This window comes from Alosa pseudoharengus, unplaced genomic scaffold (genome assembly GCF_046254945.1).
Source record: "Alosa pseudoharengus isolate Yale_2024_CS ecotype anadromous, Long Island Sound unplaced genomic scaffold, YU_APseudo_1.1 YU_APseudo_1.1_scf_8, whole genome shotgun sequence".
In the NCBI taxonomy this organism is placed as follows: Eukaryota; Metazoa; Chordata; class Actinopteri; order Clupeiformes; family Clupeidae; genus Alosa; species Alosa pseudoharengus.
Window position 1 is genome coordinate 13,245,535 of NW_027468870.1, and position 10,510 is coordinate 13,256,044.

General features: G+C 40.1%; 1 protein-coding gene across 2 annotated transcripts; it reads left to right on the forward strand.

The window, feature by feature from the left end:
• Positions 1-1,521: 1,521 nt before the first annotated feature.
• LOC143111732 (aldehyde dehydrogenase family 3 member A2-like) lies at positions 1,522-9,245 on the forward strand. Of its 2 annotated transcripts, none has more exons than XM_076273986.1 (11): positions 1,522-1,612; positions 2,485-2,652; positions 3,031-3,262; positions 4,427-4,512; positions 5,222-5,430; positions 5,802-5,919; positions 6,556-6,697; positions 6,944-7,110; positions 7,400-7,499; positions 7,758-7,996; positions 8,327-9,245. In XM_076273986.1, exons 2-11 carry the CDS (start codon positions 2,491-2,493, stop codon positions 8,339-8,341), a joined length of 1,470 nt encoding a protein of 489 aa, XP_076130101.1. In that variant the 5' UTR covers positions 1,522-1,612; positions 2,485-2,490; the 3' UTR covers positions 8,342-9,245. The 2 variants fall into 2 exon arrangements, with proteins under 2 accessions (XP_076130101.1, XP_076130102.1); XM_076273987.1 differs by having other exon boundaries at positions 1,529-1,612; positions 2,490-2,652.
• Positions 9,246-10,510: the final 1,265 nt, after the last annotated feature.

Consider the following 10,510-nt stretch of genomic DNA (forward strand, 5'->3'; position numbering starts at 1 on the left):
TGATAAAAAGCAGGTGCCTTCTCTCTCCACCCAGGTGCCCTTCGACTCCTCATAGATATTAAAAAAGACTTCCCCACGAATATTAGAGGTTGTTTAGTTGCCCAATCACTAATTATAAAGTGTTTTTGCTAAAAAGGTTTTAAAAATTGTGCAGAACTATTTACAGCAGTGTTCTGAAAAGTGCTGCTAACCTGAATGGTATGTGTGTGTGTGTGTGTGTGTGCATGGTAAAACATAATGGCTTTCCTTACCTAAAATGTTTAGTAAATAGAAATCTGTTTAGTAAATCCGTTTTTTTCTTTTGTTTACATACTTGCCTAAAATGTTACTTAATTTTTATGTGGAAAAGTAAACAATCAAGTAAACTATACTTGTCGTGTTTATTAAACACACAGTCTTCTTTCCTTGTAATGACCTAGTTAGGTGAAATAGGAATTCTAGAGAGTGCACTAGTAAGCATTTGTTGGTACAATTTGCAATTAGGTTATACTATTCCAGATTTGTTTGTAATTTCAAGACAATCTGTTTGCATGCTTTTAAAAAATAAGATTAACTAACAGGTTAGGTTAACTTACTAACTGCACAGTGTAGCACAACTCCAGCAATTTAGATGTAGTTTACTTGATTTAAATGTTTCATGTTTACTTCAAAAGACAAAATCAACAAATCAACAAAAGACAAAAACTAAGTTAATACTAACTAACCATTTTAAGTAAGGATAGCTGTTAGGTTTTACAGTGTGTGTGTGTGTGTGTGTGTGTGTGTGTGAGTGCTTGTGTAGTCTGTGAATGGGAGACCTATCGCCAAAGGACTCATCCCCTTTCTAACTTCGGAGGGATCAACACAGGTGCTAATGACGTGTCATCACTGCTGCTCTCGCCCCCGCCCCGCCTGTGGCATATCTGAGACGAGAGACCATTCCATTTCCTGTCAGTTGAGCAGATTCGTTTTATTTCCAGCCAACTCGAGCTGAGCTCCCTCCTCTGTTCTCAGAGTTCAGAGAGGGACATGCATGCCAACAAGAAAGGGGCCAAAGTTGTCTCAGCTCAGATAAAGGTTTCCATCTTGTGAAATATATTACCTAAATAGTACAAGAAATGTAATCTGGGCCTATAGCTCTACTTTTCCCCATTATCCATAAAGGCTATTGAGTACTGATAGCCTACATATTAATGAACAACATAGGCCTTCTGAGTTTATTGATGTAGAAACCTCATTCACATAAATCAGTAAATAGAAAATAGCCTAAGTTATAGTCTACATCAAATCACAAATGAAACATTTCTTAACACACATAAATGCAGGTTTAATAGCCTAGGGAGTTACAAATCAATAAAAGATAAGAACGTGTTTGAAGCCTTTTACAATCGCAGATGCTTTTTTGACTGACGTGTACATTGACCAATTAAAAGGCGCCTCTCGAACAAACATGGCTGATATGTTGAGTGAGTGGACAACGATACGAGCCCTGCCTTGTCTTGTTCTCTGACTTCACTGCGTAACGGAACTTCAAGTTTCCGTCTTGTTTTGCTGCTTACAGCAACAGCCTTAGCTCAAGCTTTTGGGCTCACGGGGCTTGTCTCGGGAAATCTGCTGTTTATAATATTATACGGTAAGCACAAATTGCATGGCTTATTCTTCATAGAACAGAAGCATATTTCAATGGAGAGCGTAACACTAATCTTCCATCAGTCAGTTGGAGGCTAAAAGCCTTTGGTTGGTTATTATGCGAAAGGTCGTAGCCTACTTGTCCATAAAGTTACCGCTTAATATTTGTAATGTAGCCTAATGGTAGCCTAATGGTTTAGGCTACTGTAACTGTCGCGATTCGACGTTACGGCGGTCACATTGTCAACTTCTACATTCTACTTTAAAGTGAACAGGTTGTCAAATTTTCCAAACGCACTGGACATAGAAACCCATTGTTTACTTTGAAAATGAATAAGGTTAATTAGATTACCTACACGACATGTTGGCATAGCAAGCAGCTTTTCTGCTGGACCTAGGCCTCCTTATTTGCACCATCACCATGACACTCACTCTCATAGAGCACCATGCATACAGAATCACAGGCTCAGTCCCTGCTCTGTCACTGCAAGCGCCTCATGCTTAATCCTTAACAACACTATGTGGATGTTTGATTTAGTTTTACTCTACTCTACTGAGACCTTGAATTTCCCCTTGGGGATCAATAAAGTATCTATCTATCTTTTGTTCCATTCTGCAGTTGTGGAGAGGCGTTTCAAAAACTTACCCCATGCCTAAATTAAAACTCCAAAGCAAGTGCTCTAACAACCACGTGAATAGTTTGTTTCAGTATTGCCTCAATGAAGGATGACAAAACCACTTAGTTCCGTAAAATCTTCCTCTTTTGTTTTAAGCTGTGGATAGCCTGGATTAAAGACCAATGCATGCTCATTCAGTGGAATGCATGAGTGAACATAACATTGTTGAATGGCTTATTTTATTCCATGATTGCTTTAGACCAGAATGTCCAAACAACAGCTGGCAGTGGAGCGAGCCAGGAAGGCCTTCCGCACTGGCAGGTCAAAGCCTCTGGAGTACCGCATTATGCAGCTAAAAAACCTCGCGAGGTTGTTTGACGAGAGAAAGAAGGACATTGCTGAAGCTCTCAAGAAAGATCTCAAAAAGGTTATATGGCATTTTGGTTTAAGTCAATATTGGGAGTATACACACACTCTCTCTCTCACACTCTCTCTCTCTCACACACACACACACGCGCGCACACTCACACTCATATTGGGAGTATACACACACTCTCTCTCTCTCACTCTCACTCTCTATCACACACACACAGACACACACACACACACTCATATTGGGAGTATACGCACACTCTCTCTCTCTCTCACACACACACACACACACACACACACACTCACACACTCATTCACACAGTCTATTTCAGAAAAGACTTCAAGATAGAAAAGAGAATGAAATGGGTGAAGAAAGAAACACTACTTAATAGTCTTAATTCTCATACGAGACTGTTGCTTGTCGCCCTGGCAGAGTGAACATGGCATCCCGCTGTACGAAACCCTGGGTCTGGAGGGGGAGATCAATTTGGCAGTCAAGAAACTGAAGGAATGGGCAGCCCCGCGTCCCGTCAACAGGAACCTGCTCACAATTTCGGATGAGGTGTACATCCACCCCGAGCCCCTGGGGGTCGTACTCATCATTGGGGCATGGAACTATCCGTGGGCAGTCACCATACAGCCTCTTATAGGGGCCATCGCAGCAGGTACGCACACACACACACACACACACACACACACACACACTGTGCAACCACACAAACACACTCTGACAAGAAAATCCGCGTGAATATCTCTGTCTCCTCCTTGATATAACATGTTAATACACATTTACTATACTGTAACACCAGGATGATGATAGTGGCATTACAGGAAAATTACCTTTGCTTACAATTTGCTTGTCAATTTACAAAGCAGATTGCGGTGCATTTCACAGCGATCCGATACATCCATTATCAAGGAGTGAAATGGCTGGTTTGACATGATTAATGCTAGATTCCAAGGTCCTGCCAGTCCATTCTACTCTTCTGTTCTTTATCAGCGAAGTTTACGTAATATCCCTCTGTGTTCTATGTGAGGTCAAAGTTCACTCCACCTCTTCGGTGCTATGTAGTGCCACCCTTTTGATTCAACACAGCAGTGCACTTCAGTCACCATCGGTCAAACACCATGTGTGTAACGCTTCTTAACAAATAGGCCAAAGAGCAAGCCTTAACCTGTGTACAGACTTAGTAGATTGGGCTTTTGAGGTTAAAGAATCAGCAATGCAGATATACTGTCCTGCTGTGGTACCCCGCATAATGACCATCAAAAAGCTGTCTTTGAATTACTTAACCCTGTGAGAAAGCCCCTCTAAACTCTCATGTCTTCAGGGAGCAGTTAGCTCTGATGTTAGCATTTCTAAAAGCAGAACAAGAGGCTTACACTCTTCATTGAGTGAAAGCAGTAAGTCAGACTGCATTCAGACAGCAGATAGCAAAAGACAACTGAATTAGGCTGCTATATTGTAGCCTCCAGTTGTTGGAAGAGTTTAATGTGTGCTTGAGCTCTCACTATTAACTGTGCTTGAGTATGGAGATGTTTCAATCAGCATAGCTGTTAGCATTTATCCAACCCTTTGTGTTTTGGAAAGCACTGGATATATTTAAAAAGCTATAGTTAGATCTTTGAGTAATATGTTAATATGTTAAGTACCGGTATTGTTGCCTAGCAGCCATCTAAAACATATGAAATGCTGTGGGGAGCTACCACTCACCACATGTTTAGGCTACTTAGACCAACTGCCTTTTGTATACACTAAACATCGCAGCCTACTATTTGATAGATGCTGAATCATCATGAAGTACTTGGTTTTTTGTTGTGTTTTTCAGGTAATGCTGCTGTGATAAAGCCCTCAGAAGTCAGTGCCCACACGGCTAAACTCATGGAAGATCTATTACCCGTTTATATAGATAAGGTAATACACATACGTACACATACATTCATCAATACTGTATGTAAACCAACCTGGTCTCATTCGCTGACCTAGCCAGGAGCAAACTGGCCAGCGGGGTGCTAAAGAGAGACGTTTAGACATTGTTTACCACAGTTAGGTCTGGTCAAACTAGATCATACCCTACATTCGCTAATGAGACCAGGTTGATTATGTTACCATAAATCTTACAAGCATAGTTTTAGCTATTCACATGGTCATGGAATTTATGGAATATCATGGAATTTTGTTTTAGCAGTTTACATTTTAAATGTACCTGCCAAAATATATTAACAGAAATATATTTCCACACAAAAATTGTGTATATCTGGCTATTAGCTTTACTCCTTGCTTGAGTAGCTCAACTTTGTTTATTCAATGCCCATTTATTCATCTCCCGCTCTAAAAAAGTAAAAGATTCTTGAACGCTACGTGACCGCTCTGAAATCATTGGTCGGTATATTGTACTATTCATTATATAGTCAGTCATGGAATTTTATATTTGACTTGGAGTGGAAACCTAGTATTCAATTTTAAATGATCTTAGTCTGTGCCCGTTAGTGACATCACTAGCTCAGTTTATTATCCAAATGGACATTCTGGACCCTACTCTGCGTTGAGTAGAAGATGACAATGCTAGACTGGATCTGGTCCGTTTATCCTCATCGTTGTCATCTATGTGGTTGTTTTGCAGGAGCTGTATCCCGTGGTGACCGGAGGTGTCCCAGAGACTCAGGAGCTGCTGAAGCAGCGCTTTGACCACGTCTTCTACACCGGCAACTGCGCCGTGGGGAAGATTGTGATGGAGGCCGCCTCTAAGCACCTCACCCCCGTCACCCTCGAGCTCGGCGGGAAGAGCCCCTGCTACATCGACAAAAACTGCGACCTTACCATCGCCTGCCGGTGAGAGAGAGAGAGAGAGAACTATAAATGCTGCCTGAAGGGGCCAAATTGACAGTGGGGGCAACTGAATTCTGCTGTTTGATCTGCTGTATTTCACTTCCTCCTCTACTGGGTAGTCTGCATAATTTTTTTGTGCAATAATATTGAAACGAGTTATATTTAATAACTTATTATTATTATTAGTAGTAGTAGTAGAAGTAGAAGTAGTAGTTGTTGTTGTTGATGTTATTATTGTTATTATTATGTTGTTATTACTGTCTTATCTGTAGGGACAGCTGTACATCTGTAGTGTAGTAGTGGTAGTGGAAATATTGTAGGAAAGGGCAGTATTAGCTACCGTATGTCTGAACTGCATTATCTTTGTGATGTAGCCGTATTGCGTGGGGAAAGTACACCAACTGTGGGCAGACGTGCATCGCTCCCGACTACGTCCTGTGTGACCCCAGCATCCAGGACAAGGTCATAGAGGAGATCAAGAAGAGTGTGAAGGTAAGGTCCGTCACATAGCAACCAGGCTACACGAGTCCGCTATCCAAGGGCTAGTTCGATAATTAAACTAGTAAAAATAGTTTTAGAAGACTGGTCTAATTAAGGCACAGCTATCACGCCTGGTGTAGCCAGTGCCACTGATTATAGTGGAAGTTAATCGTTGCAACAGATTCTCCGCAAATGCTTGAGTTACTTGGCTGGTGTTGCCTGCCTGTAAGTTATGAGACGTGTTTATAGGGATCTCATTTAGAAGCTTTTGATACTTATCATCCATGCCACGGACAGTCTTGCCCTGTTGACAGTCTGCATGACAGTTGACAATCACCCCTTGGATTCAATGCATGTTGTGTGTGTGCGTTGAGTTACCTGTTGATTTTCATTTCAGTGCCCATTTTAAGTACAGCTCACACATTTTTTTGGAAAATCACTGAAAATCAGGATATTCCGCACACGCAACGCAAGCACTATGTCCCAGGGTTTACTACTACATATTTAAGATAGTTTAATGAGACATACATTGTTATAAGTTTCATTCTCATGTCTGTGTGTGCGTGATGCATGTGTGTGGTTGTGTTTTGGGGCTGGGCTTTTTATGTGCAGGTCAGATTCAACAGCATAAACCTTTTCCCTTTTCAGGAGTTCTATACAGAAAACCCCAAGACTTGTCCAGACTATGGCCGCATCATCAACCAGCGGCATTTCAAGCGAGTGCTGGCGATGACAGAGGACAGCACAGTAGCTCTGGGAGGAGACAATGATGAGTCTGAATGCTACATAGGTCTGCTTTAAGATACATACACTTTAAATTACACTGCATTTCGTTGTCTTTGTACTTTGTACAACTAAAGTTGAATCTAATCTAATTACAGATGTTGTATAAAAGCTGCTCCCACTCTTCCTTTGCATAAAAACATTGAACAGTGATAAATAAAAGTTAATACCTGCACTTTGAGTTGCAACAAATGAAAATGTCTAAAGGACTTAAAGACAGACTGTTTGATGCTCTTCACTTGCTGTCTTTCAGCCCCCACCGTTCTGAGGGACGTGAAGCCAGAAGCCAAGGTCATGCAGGAGGAGATCTTTGGACCCTTGCTGCCCATCCTGACGGTGGGAAGTGTGGACGAGGCCATCGACTTCATCAATGACCGGGAGAAGCCCCTTGCTCTCTATGTGTTCACCCAGGACAAGAAGGTGTGTGGCCTTAATGGCCGCAGATGCAATGCATGTTCCTATATCTGTGATGAGTTTGTGTGTGTGTGTGTGTGTGTTGTATGTGCATGTTTTCTTGTAGGTTTTTTAGATCTGTGTGGTTTTGTCTTTGTCTTTAACTGAATGTTTTAAATTTAAGACATGTCTTGTTTCTGAATAATTTATTGTACACCAAGGTTGACGTGTTTTTACATGACAATATTTAGAATGATTAGAAGTTAGAGTGATTGTGTGATTATAAAATAAGTAAATGTATTTTCTTTTTCCCTAGCTGATCAAACGCATGGTAGACGAGACCTCCAGTGGTGGTTTCCTTGCCAATGACTGTCTCGTTCACTTCTCTGTCAATGATTTGCCATTTGGTGGTGTGGGTGAGTCTCATATTCACTTGATATGGTGTTAACTTAATAGATTAATTGTGTTTACCGTCAGAATTAGTAACAGTTACAGTAACAGTTACAGTATATTCAGTAGCCTTTCGAGGCAAGCATACACGGAAAATTTGAAAACAGTTGTGGAATATCAACTGTTATAATGTGAGATCTTGTGTAAACAGAAAAAAACAGGAAGCACGTCAGAACCTTTGAGCCGGATTCTGTAAGAAAGGTTTGCTCTGTCGCCCCCTGCAGGTAACAGTGGGATCGGCGCCTACCATGGCAAGCACAGCTTTGACCAGCTGAGTCACTTGAGGGGTTGTCTCATCAAGCAGCTGAAAATGGAGGGGATGAACAACATGCGCTACCCACCCCACACACAAGACAAGCTGGGCTGGGCACGCTTCTTCATCCTCAGGCACGAAGCCGTGGTCAAGACCTTTAAGTTTGCCGCGCTGGCTGTGCTGGTTGTCGTCGCTGCCTTCGTGATCCAGGTAAGGACTGAAAAACAGGAGAATAGGACAATTTTTTATAGGGAATTAAACATACTTCTACAAGTATTTTTACATTTTTAAACCCTAAAGAGGATAACATGACACTTTTCCTAACTTTTTTCCAACTAGCATTGTTTAAGCATGTACTCTGCAGTATGTGCTAAGACTAAATTTTGATACTCCCTATGGTTAATGCCTGGTATCATTCTGTAAGATTTGAATACCTTTAAAGAAATTGTAGATTTAAAATATACCTATACATTCACCATGGATTAATAGGTGAACTGGTGAATGGCCATTTTTTATCTGACCAGCATTTTGTATTTACAGAGATTCTTAGACTGATTCAGCAACCAAGAACACGATCAAGAGTGACTGATATCTTCTTCATCTACCAAGTAAACACTGCTTCTAGTGGCCATCCATCATACTAAACTATGATGACTGCACTGGCCTTAATGACTGAAAGAGGTGGTCATATTAACCATATATGCAAAGCTGCTTGTAGAGTATTACTTTGTAATGATTACACATTAATCATTACAGTTATATAATTGATTTTATATGATTTTAAATTGGATTCAAAGCACTTTAATTTGTGTTATTTTAAGTCAGCAAGTCATTCAGCCTTTTAAAAATGCCTTTGTGTTCCGTTAGAGTAGACTTCTCTAAATGAAGGAAACTTAAATGTTGCAATATTGTCACTGATGTACCATCTTTCTTTATTTTAATATCGCCTCCACTCAATACTTGGCCTTATGTTTGGTCTGTTGCATTCCTAATAATGGGTTACAATGAATCCCATTAAACCTAAATATGGGCAGACAGTATGCTAAAGCAGCTATTCAGTGCATTGAATAAGGGATTTAAGAAGGTTTTTGCTCAGATCTGTTCACACGGAGGAAGTATTTTAAACAGTAATTGGCGAAGTAGTGTCCAAGAAAGACAGATGGTAGAATGTGAAGGATTAGAGATGAGTGCTGAAGTTATAGTTCTGTTTTTGTATTTACTATGGTCCAATATTGCACCTGCGTTTAGCCGTTATACATGACCAATTCTGAACAACTTTTCTATTCAATGTTTCTACTTTTTGGCATTTTTTATGAGAATATTGTGAAATATTAATTAAGCCTTTACATATCAACTCTCAATGTAAACAGATCTACACATGGAAATGTCATGATGAGATTTTATCTATTACAAAATATTTGTTTGTTTATTTGCAAATGAAGGAATAATATTTGCGAGAGGTAACTTTTCTGTCTTTTTTTTTCTGGCACTAAAAAGTTAACTAAAGCTAAAAACGAAATGTTAACAGGTAATTTATTCCTACACGTTCATGCTGTAGAATTTGGTTTGCTCACTGACTCCAAACCCCCCACCTCCCCTCACGCCACCCATCTTCTTAGGGGACGCATGGGGGTGTATGCATGGGGGTGTACGCATGGATCCTGTTTGATTCCTGCACAATCCCTGCAAAGCACTCTATGACCCTGGCAAGAGATCTCGACAAACACGCTTTTCACTTGCTTCTCTTTATTAAGCACATTTGGAACATGAACTTGTGAATTAAGTGTTTTCAGTAGACTGTTTGGCTTATAGTTGCACTAAAATACCAATATAATCTGGGTGGTTGTAATGTAATACCAATATAATTTGGGAAATGTACAGTATGATTTCTACCATAGGTCAGTTCCACTGATAACCTAAACAAAAGATTTAAGTTAGCATAATTTAGATTTTTGGAGTGAGTCATTCTGAATTTATGTTTATGTCAATGGCATTTGGCAGACACTTTTGTCTCAAAGCAATTTATTAACACTACATTGGCTGAATAATTAACAGTTTCAGATAGTTGAAGATTAAGCATAATAATAATAGCACTAATAACAATATCAATAATAATATCAAATATCAAAAATGATTTTTCATTTAATTAAAAATAAAAACGAATCAAAACAAAAATGTAAACATATAAACCACAATGTAAGAGAATGAATTGAGTGCAAGGTGAACTGATAAGTCTTTAAAATATTTCTTGAAATGATCACAAGAATGTGAAAGTGGAACATTATAGGTAACTCATTCCACCAATGAAGAAATCCCTGAGGAAAAGTCTTGACTTTGACGTCTTAACGGCAATGGATGGTCGACACAGCAGACGCTCATCAGAGGACCGCAGGGTGAGAGGGGACGTAGAGCTGGATCATGGAATTCAAAGAGCAAGGTGCAGAGTGTCCTATTGGTCAGAGTGAGGGATCTGAATTTAATTCTGACTGCAATAGGAGGCCAATAAGGAGTTATAGGTGACTTCTTTGGCTGATTAAAGCTGCAGTTGGCAAGATTTTTTTGATCATATTCATTGAAACTGACACTATGCTGATTAACAACATAAATTAGCCAGCACTTCTACTTCCACCTAGAGCCTGTTATTTGTTTTGCAAAAATCCACAGCTCCCGGTTCTTCTGGTCCAATCAGAGCAGTGCTGTGTGAGATCTGACTGTCAATCACAG